Source organism: Larus michahellis, chromosome 2 (genome assembly GCF_964199755.1).
Source record: "Larus michahellis chromosome 2, bLarMic1.1, whole genome shotgun sequence".
In the NCBI taxonomy this organism is placed as follows: Eukaryota; Metazoa; Chordata; class Aves; order Charadriiformes; family Laridae; genus Larus; species Larus michahellis.
This window is the reverse complement of record NC_133897.1, coordinates 39,252,790-39,273,281: the sequence shown is the minus strand read 5'-3', so window position 1 is coordinate 39,273,281 and position 20,492 is coordinate 39,252,790. Positions and strand designations below refer to the sequence as shown.

The following is a 20,492-nucleotide window of genomic DNA, read 5'->3' as shown; positions in this document are numbered from 1 at the left end:
CTGAGCAAATAGTAGTTCAACTGCAAGATTGTCCCCTGCTTGCTGTTTTCTTAATTTCTAGCTACACTTATTTTCCATAACGTGCCTACTTGTTTAAAACCTCTGTGCAATTGTACAACGCAGAAACTATTCCTGAGCTCTACCCTAAGACTTGACCTGGATCTACTTCTACACTAAAGGTGATTCCTTAGCAGTTGAAACAGTTGCTGGCTTTGTCTCATTTTCCATGCCTTCCTAAGGTCTGGATAGAAATCCACCATGTGGTTTGCTTTAAAGCCATCTGTCATTTAAAATCATTTGCGTGCTTCTTACCTGGATGTTGTACACCTTTAAGTTGTGGACTGGGGGTAGTGCAGGACTTCGGACTCCCAAACATACCTGAACATGAGTCTTCCCCTTCAGCTCACTGTGGGCATATGTGTCGCATGCGGTGAGATACCGCAAGGGTGTGACAAGGTGACGTGGCCACCCGCTTCTCTGTGGACCTGAGTACGAGGGAACTTACTTTGGTCTCGACAGCAGAATTAGCTGTTTTCTGTGGTTGTACTTATACGACTGCCATGCTTGGAGAGCTGCTATTGTCACCACCGATTGCAGTGCCTTGGTGATGTAGGGACCTGTGCCAAAACTCGTCCTCAGGTGCCTCGCTGAATGATTAAGCCGAAAGCCTGAGACAGGAGCAATACGCGGATCTCCACTCAGGAGAATTTGAAGTGTTTTTCTTGACATTTAATGAGTAGAGGCAAGTACGTAGGGAAGGGGGAAGCTGCCAAAGGAGAAATGTTGGAGGATTACTAGAGGCACGGTTACCCAGAGATTTCACAGCTACGCGACCTGACTGCAAATCATGCCACAGCCCGAGACCTCCTGCATTTTGGAGGTTGTCAGGGTAGCATTGCCTGGCAAGAGGAGTTTAGCCAGGCCAGTTGGGCAACCAAGCAGTGTAGTTTCTCTCTCCAAGTCCTACCCTACTAATCCAGCTGGCATTTCCTCAAGCTTCTGTGGATTTCTTAATTGATATCCCTCAAATAGAAGTTAGACGTTGGCTTGATAGTTTATATTACTGTGTATTGTAATAAAGTATAGGTTGGTTGAAATTGTATACTCTGCCTTTCCAAGTAACTGCCTCTGATGTTTTAGCCAGGCTGTCACTGAGATAGGACAGTCTTATTAAAATAACTGTCTGTGATGAACAGCTCTATGGAAGCTTCTGGATGCAGTTCTGCAGTGGCTCTCTAGTGAATGCCCTCACCCTTCACTGTTGGCTGCCATTAGTTGTCTCTCCTCGGCCAGGTGACTTCCTCACAATTTTCAAATCCAAGTTTTTCTCACTGGCCCAGAGAGTCTGACTGTGCCTAACAAAACAATTACATCTCTATTCCAAAGCCCAAAAACTTCTGGGTTGATTTTGTAACTGAAAGTTAAAAAAAACTCTAATTGGTAATGCATTTCATGTTACGTTGTTTGTTTGGGTTTTTGTAACAGTGCAGAACTAAGCAATATAAAATACTTTTGGAGCTGAAAGATGACGCGGTCTTGGATAAACTTTTACATTGTCTTTAATTTTAAATTAAAGTTTTGTGTTTTCCTGACTTTCTAGGTTACACGCCAGCTTTGGCCTGTGCGCCCAATAAGGATGTGGCTGACTGCCTAGCGCTCATTCTGGCCACGATGATGCCTGTTTCATCGAGCAGCACGTTACCTTCCCTTACGTTCAATGCCATTAATCATTACACCAACACCTCAAAAACTGTCACCTTCGATTCCTTGCCAATCATGAGGAGTGACCATAGCTCTTATTGTACTTTCAACAACATTGGCAGGGAAGGTGGCTACCCGTACACAGAAGAAGACGAACTCAACGACTCAGATTCTGAGACGTATTAGAAGCTACATTTTGTAGGTCTGAAGAGAGAACCCTCGCACTGGAAGGTCAGACTCGTGCTTTTGAAAAAAAGCTATCAGTGTTTGAATACAAAAAGAGGACAGACCTTTGAGAAGATGTTTTTTATTGTGGTTGCATATAAAAAAAAAAAAAATCTGTGAGACTCTAGGAGGATTTTTAAGAGCATATTTTGCAGAAGAAGCATAAATTCTTGAATAAGTACTTGGAATCCATGGCAAAAAAAGAAATAAAAAAAAGAATGTCAAAACTGTTTTATTTAACTGTATTATTCTACCATTCTGTTTCTGGTGCCGGGAGTAATTTCTGCAGGCTGAGCACCCTACTTGATGTAAATGAACAACACTATTGTACAACACAAAGGATGCTAGATTTAAATATTATCAATAAAACTAAAACCATTTTGAAGGCAATAAATGAGTTTGGTACAGTAGGCATTGTTTGTGCTGCAAATTGCCAAAGGACCAAATAACTTAAAGATTTTTTTTTTTTTTTAATTAAATACGTTTTTGTGAAAACTGGAATAGGTTATTTGAGAAGTTGTTTCAACCAAACCTTAATTACTTCTGGAAAAGAAGCTTAGATTTGGTTTTAAATGTTGATTTTTATTTTTTTTTAATCATCTGAAAGCCTTCCGACACTATTAAATGTACCGTGAAAGAAAGCAGATGTACTTTTAAGTTTTGTTTTCTTTTTCTTTTAGGTGAAATGCAAATGAACTTGTCATACTTTTATAATACTAAGATTAAACCAGCTAACAAGGTGAAGTCAGGGTGAAAAATGTACAGTGTAATAAACAAGGGAAGGGGTGGGAGATGTGGGAGGGAAGCAGTAATTGTTGCACAGGTTTAGATTATTTTTTTTTAACTTTTGGGTTTGGGATTGAGATTTTTTTTAATTTAAAAATGCAGGAGAAACTATGAAACTGCATAAAAAATTGAAATGAAGAGTCATGATAACCCTGTTGTGACTGAGAGTTCTTTTCAATAATTTGTCCACTTCCTCACATCATAAATTTGTATGTAAGTTTAAAATTGTATATCCCCATCACTTTTTTTTTTTTTTTAAAAATCCTGGAGTTAAAAGCGGGGGGGAGGTCAATTTAAAAGTCTATTTCCCTATTAGAGAAAACAGTACAGTGTCTGGTCTGTGGGAAGAGCTGTGTATCTTTGTTGTGCTCCATTTAGAAAATAAATGGCAGAAACAGGTCCCTGTAACGTAGTGCAAACTCGCCCGAATTATTATTATTTTTTTTTAATTTATAACAGACTACTGTGGTTTTCTAATTGCCTGAAGAATGAAAAACTGACATAAGTAAGCTGAAGTTTTGTCTGTTAAATATGAATATTTACTTCATTTGGCTCTGCTCTAACTATAACTGTTACTTTTCAAGTGAATTTGTTTATGTACATGCAAGGAATCCTTGCATGTCCTGGTAAAGTACAAATAAATTACTACAAACTGATTCCAATTTCCTTTTTATCCTTTTTGTATTGTGAAACTGGAAATCTTTATGATATTGTAAATTATCAGCTGGTTTTCTGAACATAGTGTGGAAACACGGGACAATATTTTGATCTATTTGATAATTTTGTGGGTTTTTTGAAGAATTAATGAGCATGTACATAGAAATAGTGACTGCTTGAATACTGTATTTACCTGCACTCTTTCAGTACTTCAAGATTCCTGTATATTTTACAGAGTATAATAAAACCCAAATGTGAGTTCTACTAATGAATAATTTATTTGTATCTACTAAGCATTAATGACGAAGTCTCTTTTGTTGAACTGTTAGAATTTGTAAAATCTACTCCACAAAGGCTTTGCCACCATTTTAATTCTAAAGTAAAGAGTGAAAGGGAGCTATTTAGATTAATTTTAAATGTTAAACTACTACGTTATTTCTTTAGGCTTCCTTTTAAGTATTACTTTCTTAACCATTTGTGCCTGCGTTCGTTGTTTATATATGCAACGTGTTTGTCTGTGAGCGGAGTTAGATGACTTCAGGGAGATCGTGATTTCTGTATTTTCTTCCATCTGAGTCTTTCAAGTGCGGGGCTGTGTGGGAGTGATGTACGGGCCTCGGCTGAGCACGCAGGCGGCGCTCAAAAGATCCATATTGGCCTGTCTCGAGATTCACTGCGGCTATTTAAATACAAAGGTTGAACCAGCACAGACCTATTTTAAATCATACGCCCGTGGAAAACGTGAATCAGAACGCCAAGTAGCATGCCCGTTATTTAAAAGGTAACAATTGCATATTTCCGTTGATAAAACTGATATTTTTTTTTTTTTTTTGTTGTTGCTTCAGATGAACTGTGAGAAGATGGTATTAATAGGCCTTTATTATCTGTGCTAACTTACATTTGACTTCAGGGTGACCTCTTAGATCAGAGTGTGGTGTCTGTAGCCACAGGGCAGTTCATAGGAGGGGACGCTCCTGTCGTCTTTGACAAAGCAGCAGGGCAGTAGAGACCGGGAACTGCTCGTGTCCACTGTGTGCCTGGATGATGGAGGAGAAGAAGCTCAGAAGGTGGTGGTTTAAAAGTTAAAGATTTGGGTACGGAATACAGGCAAATGCAGAAAGCAGAGCTGTTGAACACCTTTGTTTCCTTCTGTCAATCAGAAATTGTGCCTCTCTTCCATTTCATTACTGCTCGCCTCTTGAGGAGGAAAGCTTTTTTGCTGCATTAAATTGGATTCATTATTTTTAAGTTTTGCAAACTTTTTGGAGCTAAATATCTGTCTTTTTTTTTTTTATTACAAAAACAACCAAAAAACTCCATTACTACCTGGCAGTATGGGTAGGACAGTAATTGTGCCCTGTTAAGTGATAATTGGGACTATTATTAGAATATGGTCTTCCTCCAGAAACGGAACATGATTTGTTTAAAGAACATGCTGCTGTGGTCAGAGACCACTTTCTTAATGAGAGGTCAAGAAACAGAAGGTTCCTTGTTTCTGTAAAACAAATAATGCTGTCCGTGGCTGGTGGTTTTCTTTTTTTAATTTAAAAAACAAAACCAAAATGCGGTCATACCTCAGTGGAGGCCTGTTCGTTTCCAGAAAACGATATTGGAACCTCCATCTTTCTAAACGAAATCCTCCTCTCTCTGTACAGATGAATAGAGCAAGGTTACTGTTACAACCTTCATCTCCTGGATTTTCACTGAGAGCAGTGAGCCTCGGCTGGACCACTGAAGCAGTATGTTAGAATAAAAGAAACCCTTTTTATCCTGAAAAAAAAAAAAATCGAATGGACTTCAGGAACGAGGATAACCAGCTCTGCTTAGCTTTCTGTGTACTCTGACTTCTGGGATGTCTTACGGGTTTTTAAGTCCTCAGGATAAATATTCTACAGAAGAAAATGCCAAGTTAGTGTTAACCTTCTAGGTGGAGCTGTCACTTTTCGAGTGTAGTGTGGTACCATAAATGCTGGATGCTGTTAAAATGAAGAATCGGTCTGTCTCCACCCCTCAAGAGTGACCCTACTGTGATCAAAAAGATTTTTCTCATAATTTCTTACAAAATCTTGACCTCTCTGTGTCTCCTGCTTTGTATTTCCTCCTGTTACTCTCTGTTGCTTCCCCACGCTTAGATTATCTCCAAAGTAATCATATAAATATATATTTGGAACATTCAGATGTAGAAATACGCACGTTTTAAACTTGGACCTTGGTTGCGGTTGGTTGTTGTGGGTTGGTTTTTTTCTGGTTGTATGTTGTTTAAAACTGACTTGTCTAGCAGGCTAAAGAATTAATAAATGTTTGGTTAAAAAAAGTTAGTATTTAAAAATTAATTACTTAAAAGTTTTTCTCCTTTTAACATCTACACAAAGGGCACTAAAGCTGTTACCTAAGCTATATGGAAGATGACTAAAAGGGAGCATGAGACAATATTTACAGATTCTTCAACCCAGTAATTCTGGGTTTGAGAGGAAGTAGCCTTCCTATCTTGCCCAGAGATTACATCTATTTTAAAGGCAACAACTAGGTGAAGATGGAACTAGATGATCTTTAAGGCCCCTTCCAACCCAAACCATTCTGTGATTCCATGAACTACTGTAGTAATGCAGAATAACATATTCCAGTTTACAAAAAAACCCAGAATGTTCATTAAATCCAGTTAGTTTGAGATAATGGCAGTGTTGTTCTGGTAGTTCAGATTCTTTATTGGGGGGAAAAAAAGAAAAAAAGGTTGTGGTGACCTTTCTGTTAATCACGCAATAACTGGGTGAAAGGATAAGCCTGTAGAAAGGTTGTAAGCAAGTGTGAATACTGTACAAAGGACCGTTGTCTAGCATATGCTTGTGAGAAGCTTTTTCATGTGCATAATCATGGAACATTTCTAACAGGGAGCCCATCCTACTTAATTCCATGTTTGGATCAGTGAGGTTCACATCTTAAAAACTGAAACCTAACTGAAAAGGGTAAGTGTTTATGGAAACAGCAGTTCTGCAGAACTGGAGCTCTTTGGCTCAGTGTACCGCGGGGCGGGTGAGGGAGCTCCGGGGGCTTCCCCGGCTGCAGCTGCGGGAGCAACGGGAGGAGCTGGCAGGAATACCCTCCTCACCTCCGACCACTTTGCTGGTGGTACCTACCCATGTCCCAGAAGAAATGCTATTGTGCTTTTGGTTAAAAAGCATTGATTCCTGCTAACAATACTTCCTGATAATCCAGTCCTGGTTGGATCAGACTAATAACCTTGGAGAGAAGGGCCTTTATAATCTCTTACTAAGCAGTTTAAACTTTTACCACCCACTTCCATAGGTCTAGATTTAAACTCGGCAAAATCCATTCTAATATCAGGAAAAAGTAAGTATTTAAGTTCTTGAAGTTGATCCATCAAATTAATATAAATCCTTAAATCCAAGATTGGTAGTTATTGCCTCTTGTAGTCATCTCTCAATGATTTGTGATGACTTCCTTGTAATCCTTTTCTATGCTGCAGAAGCTGATGGGACAGCTGGAGAAGAATTCTTTCAGGTTAGGATTACAACCCTTTTATAATAAACGTGTAGCTATGACTCTAAATTGGACAAGATAAGAATTTATAAAACAGAAGTCTCCTTTACAGACTGAAACCTGAGATGTTAAATGTGAAGAGACGCAATACAGGCCTCGTAGCTGATAGCATTGGCTTTTTCCTTTTTCGGGAGTCCTTTTCTCCAGAATAATAGCCGTATGTTTTGAAGAATGTTTAAGGGCAAAAGAACCACCGCACATTAATTTGAAACGGCAAAACAACTGGTTATTCTTATGAAAATATCCTATTATTAGATTTATAATGATCTATAGGCCTTATCAAAAAAATCCCTTAATTTTACTGCTTAACAGGAGAAGCAAACGCCTGGCTGGACATTGTAAATGTCACCCAGGAGCCACTGATCACTGTGTCCTCACATACCTACCAAAACTGTCTGAAATGGCAGCCTTGGGAAAAGTGTTTCTTTCAGTTGTTCAGTCATGTGGAGCCCAAGAAAATTGCAAGAGTGTTTTGGTTTTCCTTTGCTTGGGGGAAAAATAGTTACAGGTGTGACTAAAATTTTCAAGCTGTGGACTTTTTCCTCTCTCTACAACTCATCTCGCAACTGAGTGTTCCTGACGGGGGAAGATGAGTGTCCCTACTCGCAGGCCTTGCAGATGTCTCGGAACTCTTTCCAACCCGGCATCCCAGTCTCTTTAGCACTGTTATTTGTCTTCAAATAAAGCAGTATCTAAATTCTCTCTAAATTATCCATGCTTCCCTGCTGCTGTGTGTTATCTTACCTTAGGATAAACTGAGCTCCCTCCCTTCCTTGCTATGTTTTAGCAATTTTCAATTTGAGGTTGGGAAGGGAATCTTGCAGTATTTCACCATGTAACTGTAAACACAGCTGAATAATATGGAACCCAAAGAGCCTTTCGAGCTGGCTTAATATTGTTCATGTCACTAAATATTTAAAGAGGAGAAAAACACCTTACATTATCTTTTTCATTAAAATTGCAATAGAAGCAACGCTATTCCGATTCCCAACAGAGTAAAACAAACCCCCGCTTCCAAGCCTTGTCAAATGACAGACGTGCGGGTTCTCTCCTCGTTGTACCTGGGGCTTCGACTTAGTTCACAAAGCTTAAGACACTGAGGTCTCAAATTTTCTTTTACATTAAAAGAATATATTAGATACCTTAAACAGCTTTAAAGCAAAATCTGAAGATTCGTGTCCTATCCTGTCATATATTTCCTATCCCTTGCCAAACTTTGTTACTCAAGCTGTCTGCGTAGTTTTCTTAAAAATCTTTCTTAGAGTCTATTAACATCTGACTGAATTCAGCCTTTCTCATGTCTTCTACCGAGAGTCTGTCTGCTCTGCTGTGGGTACCACTAACTCCTGTCGCCGACCTCTGACCTGCGCTGCCTACGCCTGCTCTCCCAGCGGAGGGAGGAAGGGGAGCACAGTGAATCTCTGAAGTACCGCCATTCCCCTTGACAATTAAAAACTTGATTGAGTGATAACTCCCATTTCAATTTGGGAATATCTGGGGTTTTCAGGAATGGCATTCATCGCCACTTTGGGTTTTTTTTACCCCGCATAAATGAAGGAGGGGGTAGTTCCTTCTAGCCACTGAATCTGGGTGCGTGCCATAGTGGTGGTTAGGTATTGTTCAGGCCCTCTTTCTGTAACAGTTCTGAAAATGTAATTTTCTTCAGTTGGCTCTTTTACTGGCTTTAGATGCTATGTCTGAAGCAGCCAAAGAGGGTCGTCAGTTTTTTGTGTTGGTCCTCTTGGTTTTTCTGTGAACGCTGAGGGCGTTTGTTAAATACCTGATGCTGCAAGACAGGTCACAGCCCGGGTAAGACCTGCTGTGCCTCACCCTGGTGGCTTCCTTACCTCCGTGTTGTCTGCAGGAGGCTCTTGAAGCTCGGTCACTTCAGTTGGGGGGTTCATTTCACCTGTAAAGATCTGCCTAAATGAGCTTATGCTCACTTGTGCACTGTGGAGGTCTTTGTTCTGTGCAGATTGTTGCAGGCTGTTACCGGCTCCTCAGCCTGTTCACGTGCCTCTCGATAACTGAACTCCAATGTCCTGTTTGCCAGATGTTCCTTTGGTGTGCTTTCTGGTGGCTTCTCTTGCTGTAATCAGAATTATCCCCACATCCACCTGGAAAACTCCCTGGTCACTTGAATCCCAAAGCAGCAGATACCTTAACGAAGAAACCCCCAACAGCTCTGGCTCGCATGCTGTTACCCCTACCCAGACAGACAGTTTCTGTGGTTGGTGTCCCATTCCCAGGGGCAGCGTCAAGGCCCTTCAAAGACATCATCCCCTGCTGTCTGCCTCAGACAGGGACGTTGGGTCTCGCTACAAATTTCCAAATCCTGATTTCATTTAAGTCAACAGACCGAGTGATTTAAAACGGTACTTCCCGGATGTCAAAAGATCCTTGTGTTCTGGTTTGGTTTTTTTGTACTCGCAGACGGAAACAGTTCAGGAAGCTTTAGTAAAACTGTTTGTATCTGCTGAAGAGATACAAGATGATGGGCTGCGTTCCAGTATGTTACGAGTCTGCCTGTGTGAACATCAGCCTTGCTGAAGGCTTATCAGTAAACGGCAGGTAGCTGCGCTCACGTGAACACGGGTCGTTCAGGAGCTGTGCTGCGTTCCACAGGGCAATGCCGGGATTGCTGTTCCATGCAGATGCCCAAAACCCACCGACTGGTGGTGGTGAGTGTCATAGGTTATTGCCTGGTCACCCTGTTTCAGAACAGATACATCTGCTGTCCCTCAAAAATCAGGATGGTAGTCAGGGGAAGCTACTTATTGGTAATTCTCCATCGTGCCTAGTACTGTCCTACTTTTTCCAGTGTCTCTTTGCTAAAGGCTGCGTTTTTGGGTGAAAGAAACAAGGTATGAGAACACGTTCTAATACTTCTGCCTGCACTTCTCAGGGAGGAGACACAGCAACATGTCCTGTGCAAATCGTAAGGCCAGAAGGTCTTCGTTTTTTTAACAGTTTTGACGTACCCAAAGTTAGGATGCTCTATGGAACTCACTGTGCAAGTATCTCACAGATAAATGCATTTTTTTTCTGAAGCATAGCAAATATGTCTATTTACTTGTTTAGCCTAATTTGTGATTATGAAATATTGTGATAATAAGTCTGCTTTGGAACTAAAGCTGAAGGATTTCGTTTCTATGAAAGAGGATGCATGTTTTTCAGCCTACGAAGTGAGGTGGGGAGGCTTGTCCTGAGAGCTGATATTCTGCAGCTGTTCATTGTTCCTTTCTTTCAGACTTGGCCGCTTGGCACTAGAACCAAAAGCATAAATAAGCACCACACATTTTCTGTTCTACCCTGTATGTTCTGGAATTTGGGCAGTGTTCAGCAAGAACACCGCTATGGGTGCCAAAGAATTAATGATTTTTAATAACCCTGCGGTGGGATGGCCTACTTCTACATCAACAAGTTTATGTCTAACGAGATACAGACATTCCCCTCTCCGTATTTCTGCCCAATATATGCTGCAGGATAAACAAACCTGTTGTGTTGCTGTATCAAAGCTGAGTGTGACTGGGTCCTGGCTCACAGTAATACAGCTTGGAGAAGGAAGGTCTGACAGAGCACAAGTATTTACATACTTATTTTGTGTAAATATTTATAAAACCTTGAGGTAGAAATTCAGCAATTTCTCAGTTGTTTTGCTTTCCAAAAGCAGAAAGTGAGTTCACTGAAAGCAGGAGCTTCTTGAGCACCTTTCAGTACACATACTTGGAGCTGCTGTAGTGGTTTGAGTTTAAACACATCTCGGAATTGACTCAGACAACCAAAGGGGAGACTTCAGCTCTCCCGTTAGCGCTCTGCTCCCCACTGCTCCTCCCGGCAGTTGGAATGCAACTAACATACTGAGCAACTGGAACACAAGGACTCACCAAAGTATCCGTTGTGTTTATTCCATTACTCAACAGCTATTATGCAGATGAAGTCATAACAGCCAATAAGAACACACAAAATTATAACGCTTAAGAAGAAACTATCTACCTTCTCTGAATTTAACCCCCAATTAATATCCTTTGAATATTCTCTTCCTAAATTCTTCATCGCAGTAGAACAGTTTGTCACTGCAGTACAATATTTATAGCACTTAATCTAGTTAGTCTCTGGAAAGAATGGTGTGTTTTACTCATTTAGCAGCAGGAACCTGCCATCTGGCACACAAAGTATTTATGTAAAAACCTTGCTGTCCCACAATTCATTAGGTGCTTTTCATAGCTCTTGTTGAATGAATTTATGAACAATGTGTAAGATGTCTTAAAGTCAAAACAGTCTTGAAATGACCTCTCTTTTAAACAGAGAAAGTTAAAGTAACTGAGCAGTACATAACCTAGTCGTTGATATTCATTGCTGACATTTTCTTTAAACACAATTCTTTGCACAGAAGGCTGGAAATTATGTCTTAATGCAGTCTAGTTTTTCACAATCATTTGATATCCTCTTCCCCAGACTAGCTGTTCTGTAGATGTTCACAACTGCAACATTCAGTTACTGTTAAAAGTGTATGAGAAAACCCACCAAGATTTTTAATGGGATTACAGACAACTGAGTGCCCAGTAAATGGTAAGGATTTCAGATGGGGGGTTTTGACTCTAAAAAAAATAATCATGGCACCCTGGCCACAAATCAGAACCTCACCATATAAAAGCTGTATGTATGTATACATACATATTTTCGTGCATGTCACGCACAGTGTTTCTGTCTTCGTTCCCTTTCTTTTTTTTTCTTCCTTTTGCAATGGTTTTTCATTCCGTTCATTTCCATATTCTGAGCCAGGACCCCAGAAAACCAAAGGATTAAATTAAAAGGAACAAATTCAGTTGAAATGAGAAATGTTATTTTCCAAATATAAAACATCTCAACGCATTACAAACCTTTATCTCAGCGAGGCAGTTCTTTTACTTCTGGTAGGCCATAAACTACGAAGGTACAGACTGTACTTACAGCCTCTTAGGTTAAATGCTTCGCTTATTTCAAATGTGGAATCCAATCAGTCACATAACAAAACCACCTGAAGCTCTAGGGTACAGATGTTATGTTAAGGTATATACTCTGAAAATAAGGGCAGTTTTTTTCTGATTCAGTCAAGTAATTGTGCTAATCCTTTTCATACCATCGTCCATATAGAGCAGCTGTCAGTAGGCCAGATGATGTTCTATTTTTGCTTATGAAATAGTGGTTGTTTTTCCAGCCCATGTGATCAGCATAGTCCAAAGTAATACCAGATGTCAGCAGTAAAGGAAAGATGTAAGACGTACTCATATTTCCCCATAGCTGGAAATCTATCAGAGCGGTGGCATCTGTAACCTCCTGTCCACAAGTGCTAAAGCTGAGACCACCACACTTTACTAAGGCACAGGCCTGAACATAGTATGTGCCGTGCACTGTATGGAGCCCATCAAAAACTCCCAAAGCATATAATTCATCGGTTACAACAGCTCTCTGGTAAGTTAAGTAACAACAAAGGGTATTGGCACAAACCTGGAGCTCTCCTTTTTCCCCCCATACAGGAACAAAGGTAAAGTTGTCGTACATCATTTCTGCATAAAACGTGGGAGGTAACTGTTCATTTCCTATTTCTGATACTCTGTCAGGGGTCTCTTGTCCCTCCTTAAAGCAAACTTGATCATCCATTGAGGCGCTTGTAAAACTCTCGCATGAGTGATGTAAATTCTTTATGAATCGTTCATTACTCTCCAAATTGGTTTTGTAATCTGTGGTAATCACAGGAATTTCTGCTACTATGAGCTTGCCACCGTAACCTTCCATGTCGTGGTAGATGAACGATTTGACTGGAGTGTATATGCCGCTCCCTGTCATGCCCAAGGTAGGGTAGTGGATATTAGCTGCTAAAATATTGACGTTGAAAGCTGTTGCAAAAGCTTGTTGAAATTCCACAGCAGACAGGAGCGGGAGCTGGTTCATCCAGGCAGTTGGATATACAATTTGTTTCAAACTGTATTGTCTGACGAGGTTCACTGCAGGCTCAAAAAAGAGTATATCAAAGCAAGTAAACATACCAAATTTGCCAGCAAAAGGGGTATCAAAGAGTTTATAGTCAGGCTCTGGAGGGGTATCAAAAGCATATTCAAAATACAGATTGTGTTTGCGATATGTGGCTACCAGCATACCGTCATCATTGAATGCCACATTGGTATTGAACTGGTACCTTCCATCAGATGGACAGTGAGGATCAGTGTGCTCACAGGGTTGCTTAGTCCCTAAGTTTGCCACAAGGAATATTTTGTTCTTCAATGCCATGCAGCTCAGACGCTGAAGAACCTGGAGATGGTATGGCGAAACATAAGCACTTCAGAATATGGAGGGATAGGTTTTACTTAAGCAGCTATGATTTAATACTTTTCAAATTATTATTTTCAACTGGAAATTGAACACATTTGACCGTATCTGTAAAATTTAAAAGTACTGATGATTTTGTGATGAAAGCTACTGGTAGCCAGTAGCTTTCTAGACTGAAAAATATTTCAGAAATTATTTTCAAAATAGCATTGAAAAAATTATCTGGATTTTTCTTTCCTGAGAAGTAAGTGAATAAATAATCTCTATTTCAAGGGCGTTAATGGTCAGAAACTTGTGACTTGCAGGAGTGCCAATGGCTTTAAAACACCACAGGTCAACTGAAAGCTTTGACAAGGCAGCATAACTGGTCTGTTTGTGCTGTTAGAACAGCAAACTTCTAATAGTGATCATTTGCACTTGCAATTGCTTGTTCCTGCAACTAGATGCTTTTACTCTAAATTTTTAAAAAAGCGATTACTAGCTACAGCTTAGAGAAGCAGACACGTAAATGGATAAACTTTGCATAGTTATAGAAAAGAAATACAAAAAGTTACACACTACAGTATTACTGGGATGTTTCTTCCATGCTATAGAGAGCTGCACCAAAGACCGCCAGTACTGCAGTCTCCAAATAGGATCTGAGTAACAAACTAAGTTCTTGCTTGTTCATCATCATTGGTAGTAAAGATTCACATGCCAAAGTAGGTCACCATTTACAATGGTGGTTCATGCTGGCACACACATTCTGCTTAGTAGGCACATGCATGATTACTTACTTTCGTTATAGCGACTACTGTAACCTCAACAGTCTGTAGTACTAAGCATGGTTATTTTTACTTCAGGTTCAGAACAGTCAATAAAAATACTCTTTTTGTAACTTGCAGGTCACATCTGTAATCACATTGGTATGTGCTAAGCTGTGACTTCTATTACATTATAACAGGTCAGGTCCTGTTACTTTTGTTAATTGTTTCACACACAATCACTGAGTCAGAATGTTCTGATGTCACTAAGTCATTAAAACTGAGTAACAAGAATGCATCAAAAGTGAAGATACTGCTATGGTTTTTTATATAAAACAATGTTGTTCAATATAACACTACTAACAATGTATCTTATTATAGAGTGATTAGCATTCCATAGGTTGGGGAGGGGGAGACGACAAATCCAGATGGCTCATATACAAGCTAATCTTGCTTGTATCTAAAACCCTCCTCTGCTAAGAACGAAACCAGCGTCAACTGAGAGTTCATGAAAACAGAATCTGGTACTATGAGTTGTTAAACTTCTTGCTTACTTCACCAAGCAAAACTACTAGAGCTAGTTTCCCACTTGGAGCACAAATCTAGCATTTAGTTATTCTACCTCTCTGCAAAAATCACTCCGACATTCACCTCTGTGTCATTGAACAAATACGGCTCTCTGCATGGATTCCACTTCACAGAATGTGAATGCACAATGAAATCTAAGTAAGGATAAATGGAGCTTCTGGTAAAGTTGAAGCCATGGATTCCATCTTCAGGAAAAACAATGATCTGTGCTCCCTGTATGTAAAACAAAGACACGTTTTGTAGGCAAAGCAAAACCAACCTACATACAAAAGGGAAAAAAAGGGGATCTCATAGGTAAAAAGACCTAAGGAAAGTTAAGGATAACCCAAGTACCTTTTGACAAGAATGTAGTTTGAAAATATCTTTTCTTTAACTTAATAGTATGTGTAACGACATGTATTAAAAATAAGCTTATTTAACCTGACACATACCTTTAGCCTGAAAAATAACTTATATGACATTATATTCAGGGCATGCAAGTAAGAGCAGACTTCATCCAAATTCTTACCAAAAATATTCTCCATTCACATGAGTCATGAGAATGACATTATTCAGGTTAAAGACTGATAATGTTAAAATTTGTCGTAAATTTTTTTCAGAACAATGCTATTTGCAGATGAACTTTGTCAAAGGTGCAGTAACTGTGTCAAAGGTGCTGTAACTGTGTCAAAGGTGCAGCATCATTTAGTCTGGGCTATATACCTTGATTAGGTATGTAGGGTTGGATAGGGTCAGAAACAGCTTGACTGTGGAAGCAATGCAGATTCCAGCAGAAATGTAGCCATGCCAGAGCTAGCCTGGCTCTACCTGAAGTTTGGGGAGATCTGTTCCTAAAAATGTAGTGTATTCCTCTTAAATCAGACACAGCAGCAGTCACTCAAATTCCTGTGACTGTTCAAAAGTCTGCTCAAAAGTGTTATCTGTGCTATGACTTTGGGATAATTTATGTCTTGGCTGCAGTACTGCATAAAAATAGCTATTATGCTTCTGGACTGTGATGCCCTATCATTCTCAAAAAAAACCCCCCAAAACCACCAAAACCAACCACTTTTTCAAATTATACAGAAATTGTAATTCTTCTGTTCCAAAACAATAAATTTGTGAAAGTTGCAAGTAATTTCTTCTCTGCATAGGGACAGTAATGCCTGCTTCCTCTGAATAGAACCAGCTTTGGGTTTTCTTGGTGAGGGAAGGAAAGGAGGCTGAGCCAGAAATACTAGTCTCCCTCCTCTAAATATATTTAGACTGAGAGCCATTCCATGGAGGGTAGGAGAAAGGAATGGAAAACTTTACTTCCACAAAGTTGTTAATGGTGGAACATTCATTTCCAAAGCATTTAACTTCCTTAGTTTTTAGAAACATTCAGGAATTTCCATTGAGAAAACTGGAAAAAAATCAAACCCAAAGACAGCTGCCTGTAAGACAATCTTTCAATAAAAACATTCCATTTAAGAAAACAGAAAGGAGCTAGGTATTCAGACCAAAATAGAAAATTAATTTCCCTATACTAAATAACTATAGGCGTGCTTTTCCAAGCTTGGAATAACTCAAGTCAGGCGAGCTGCTAATTGGCCTGATTTTTTTCAGAGCTGCTGGCAGGTCAGAATGTCTGAAAACCCAGACCACATTTATGTATATAAATATGGCTTTAGTTGCTTGGGAACACAAATGTGAAAGATTATCCTCAAATAGCACTTACTCTATATATACATGGGATAAAGGCAACTGCTACTAAGCTGCGCCATACCTGTCTTGCAGCAGCCACTACTTGCTGTTCATAGATGTCTAAGTTTCTGCCCATGAGTTCCAGCGCAGACCGTCGATCAACTAGGGCTGTCGGGTTAGGACTCAATATGGACTTGTGTTCATACACGGCGGCAACATAATGCCCCTCCTTCTGAACTCTTCCTGAGACTACTTGATAACAAAAAAAGCAGATGGACAGCTTCCAGCACGGATCCACCATGGTGCACACCATAAATCTAGAGGGGAAAAAAAGAAAAAAACCAAAACAACGGGCGGGGGAGCTTGAGCAACAAACAGTGCCAGGAATTTAAATTTACAATTAAATATGGACTGTAACTGAGACTCTTAGCAGTGTTTGCACTGTGTTGTTTTTAAATTCCTGAATGACCACGTGCATATTGTTTCCAAACCTAACATCTATCTACGTTGGTGCTTTAAATAACCATGTCCTGGTTAAAAGCATTTTTGCTTTGTGTATAGTTCTACTGATCTCCTTGCTTTGTCTCCCTTTCCAATTAACTTGTTCATTCATTTATAGATCTTTCACACCATATATCAAAACGTCTTTGGGAAAAGTTAAAAGCAGCTTGTACATTTGCAGCTTCTCCCCCATTTGGTAGTGGGGGATGTATTCAGAAGTAGCATTTCATCAAATTATTTGGAAACAATATTTAGTAGTCAAGTAGTGATATAACTTATCAATACCAAAACAGAGAACTGACAAAAGAATTACACTAGACACTACTTCTGCATTTATCTCTCTCTCTATCATGAAAATACCTCTCCTGATGGATTCTGGATTCACTCTATTCCAACTCCACATATGTAATAAATAGACTAATTTGTCTCATACAGTGTGGCTTTTTTCAACGTTTATAAAAATATTTTGAGTGCATTTCAGATCTGCATTCCTCCTATAAAATCCCGATAGGTAAGGTTAAAAACACTTTCATAGTAATAACAATAAAGCAAAAATCCATACAAAATGTGGAAAATTTGCATGACTGAGCTTTTCTTAGAAAGACATTAAATACTAGTCAGTCTAGAAGGCTGGGGCACTCTCTCCCACATGGGCTCCCCATGTAGCCTTATGACGTCCCAAGTTAGGAAAATACTTATACAGAACAAGGACTGACTGATACAGCTACTGTCTGTGCAATGCTTAAGAAATACTATAGAAATACCATGTTATTCTCACAATATGAGACTTCTGTATTTGTCACCACAGTGTTACTAGTATTGTTAACAAATTAAATCTTGAATATCAGTAAAGTTGAAAGAGCATGCAAGAGAGATGCACTGATGCTATATATTGATGGTCCACAGTCTTCAAGTTCAGTTACTGACTTTGTATTTGCTCTTTGGTAACTCTTATCCAAGAAAAAAAAATGTTCCAAAACACTCTCAGTGCCTTTCAGTCTTTGTGATCCATAATTCCTCGAGATTTTCCAAAGCAAGTACAGACTCTGAAAGACACATGCATGAAGAGCCTTCTCTAGTTCCCATTAGTTCAGCAGGAAGAGATGAATTTTAAACTAATCCCATTTTTTTTATTCATGTTATATTAACTGTAGTTTTCTACTGAAAAAAGAAAGTCTGTGACAAGTTAACTTAAACTTAAATTCCAGAATGAAAAGCAACTAATAAGCAATCTTCAATACTGTTGGTTTGTGGGTTTTTTTGTCTGATTACCAACTGGTTTAGTATCTAACAATGAACAAATTGAAGCATTTAGTAAGTAACAGCCTAATTTAGGCCACTTCATTGCTTCCATGAGCTCTACACATTATTTGCAATGGGTTTGATAGCAACACAATCCCGTGTAGGACAGGAAAATCATAACCTTATTGCCTATGGTAGGCAGAAGACTTGTTTTCTCAACCAAAAATTTTTAATATGTAATAACACTTGTAAGGGTCCAGAAGTAACTTAGCTATTAGATGCTGCTAAGCTCAACTACATATTCATATTTTCTTGAGGCTTATTTTGCCAATGTGTCCATATATACATGCCTTCAACAGTAAATTTAAGTTACCTAAAGCACAATAAAAACAGAATAAAGCCTTGGTATTTCTGTAAACACTTGTATTAAGGAGACTCCATTTACATAAACAGTTTTGAGAAGTGATGAGGATCCTACTTTGTCCTGTGGAGCTCAGCTTTGCAAATGAAATACCAAGATACACGTGAAGACATAAAACAGTAGCAGGGGGAGGGGAGAAGAGAGGTGGGAAGCCTCTCATCAGTTAAAGAAGCCACTGAAAAGAAACACACAGTGTTGCACTTCACTGACAAAACTATCTTTTCTATTTCTGTCATCCCTTCAGAGCCAAAACGCCTACTTAGGACAGGAATGGGTTCTAGTCAGCCGTTCCTCAACAAAGTTGTCAACTAAGATGCAATTAGAATTCATCATTACTAGTGAAGGAAAAAGTTGGAGAGTTTCAGATCACAGGATGGAATTGCTATGCATTAAAAAAATAGCCTTTTTGCCTTCTAAGACAAACACACTAACATAAAAAATTAACAAGTAAAGGGCTTCTACAAAATTTTTTATTTTACAGACATGCTTGAGGAATTCTCATTTTTCTGCCATGGTTTGTCTTCTGGTGGTCAGAAATACTCTAACTACTAACCTGAATCCCCTCCTCGTTTAGATGCACAAGAGGTTTAGCACTGAACATCCAACTACACAATCTCATCTGTCTGAACCTGGGCCAACTAAAATAATAACTAAAGTAACTCCTCAGATTCCTTATCCTTGGTTGTGATTATTGGTAGTCCCACAGACAATGGCTGAGCACTTATGTGAGTGCTCACTTATGCCTTTCCCCTATTTGAGAGCTTAAACAACAGAACCCTGCCTGTGGGAATGGATTGCCTCTAACAAGGAGAGCTGTGACAAGCTCCAAGGCTGGGCCTGGGGATAGTAACCTTTCCAGACAAAACAAGGACACCATCAGGGTTTACGCAGCTCTTAGGCTGTGAGACTCCAAGTCAGTCCCAGCCATATTCCATTTTGGGTTTTTTTTTTTCCAGAAAGTTTTTTTTCCAGAAAGTGCTACGCTATCTAATAACTCCTTTCCTTGAAGAGAAGTTAATTTGTTTAGGGTCTTCAGAACTGTCACCTCACCTAAACTACGGCTTTAAAAGAAATTTTCATGAACTGAGATGCTTTATAAGTTAATCTCTTTTTCTGTCCCTTTCCTGTGATTTACGTGGTCTCTTGCCTGGCAGATACGCTTCGGTAGGCTCATCTCACCCAAATATAAGCATCTCATAGCAGTATTACTGTCATGCAGTCACAGTATTCTAGTTATAGTTCTATACAAAACGTAAAGAGACTGGTGTTTAAGTCTGGATGCCAATTCAGACAAGTTTTTTCCCCAGTCACAGTTTTTCTCCAGTCACTGATTTCCTATTCACTTTTTCAGAACTATCTAATCTTGGTACACTGTGAAGTAAAGCACCCAGTCACTCACATTTCAACAACTTTGGAAACCTCACCATATATAGATGTTTACACAGAGAAAGGCCATACATACCCTGCTTCTTAGAACTTTTACTCAGAAGAATTCACCAGACCGTAAAAAACAGCAGCAGCACAGCACTCGTCTGGGTCCTTGTAAGCGACTAATAACAAATGCCTGTTAAGATGTAGTAACATAAACACTACTAATTACTACGCAAAACATTAAATTTGCTATGAAAAAATATGTGAAAGTCTTTCTTACATTGACTGATATCCATGAATTGTGATGTTGCTGCCATTCTAATATATAGAATATATAACACAGAAGCCCCTACAGAGATGTAAAAATACAAATAAATTCAAGTTTTTCCCACTGATCCCTCCTGTCTACTGCTTTTACATGCTGCACAATATTTAATACAGTATTTTACTATATAGGTTTTAGGAAGACTTTTTTTAGCAATGCAATCATATCTCATTTGAAACACATATCTTGCATTTCATTTTCTGAAAACTGTTTATTCTGTGTGCAATGCATTATATAACCTTCCTCTAGTTTCCTGGCTTTTATCCAGAAGCACAATCTATTTTTAAAGAATGCTGTCCATTGTAATATAACGGTTTACAAAAATGTTGTACGTATTTCACAGGATTCCTGAAACATGCTTTGTCTCGTAATTAGAAGATCTATGTTATCTAAGTTATCG

At 39.2% G+C, this 20,492-nt stretch overlaps 2 protein-coding genes across 13 annotated transcripts in view; one reads left to right on the top strand and one right to left on the bottom strand.

The window, feature by feature from the left end:
* Window positions 1-3,368, top strand: part of ANKRD28 (ankyrin repeat domain 28) — a 125,437-nt gene extending 122,069 nt beyond the window's left edge. For 5 of the 8 annotated variants that reach the window (XM_074574963.1, XM_074574958.1, XM_074574964.1 and 2 more), the window contains one exon: window positions 1,601-3,368. In XM_074574963.1, the coding sequence (XP_074431064.1) occupies window positions 1,601-1,887 (287 nt within the window). In that variant the 3' untranslated portion in view covers window positions 1,888-3,368. The remainder of the gene's footprint in view (window positions 1-1,600) is intronic. The other 3 variants (XM_074574962.1, XM_074574960.1, XM_074574959.1) reach the window with 1 other exon arrangement.
* An 8,383-nt stretch (window positions 3,369-11,751) lies between these two features.
* The window catches only part of BTD (biotinidase), a 9,916-nt gene continuing 1,175 nt past the window's right edge, over window positions 11,752-20,492 (bottom strand). For 3 of the 5 annotated variants that reach the window (XM_074574953.1, XM_074574954.1, XM_074574951.1), the window contains exons 2-5: window positions 19,859-19,960; window positions 16,315-16,549; window positions 14,631-14,780; window positions 11,752-13,218 (exon numbers count right to left, since the gene is read on the bottom strand). In XM_074574953.1, coding sequence (XP_074431054.1) covers window positions 12,034-13,218; window positions 14,631-14,780; window positions 16,315-16,545 — 1,566 coding nt within the window. In that variant the 5' untranslated portion in view covers window positions 16,546-16,549; window positions 19,859-19,960 and the 3' untranslated portion in view covers window positions 11,752-12,033. Of the gene's footprint in view, window positions 13,219-14,630; window positions 14,781-16,314; window positions 16,550-19,858; window positions 19,961-20,047; window positions 20,117-20,492 lie in introns of all 5 variants that reach the window. The other 2 variants (XM_074574952.1, XM_074574955.1) reach the window with 2 other exon arrangements.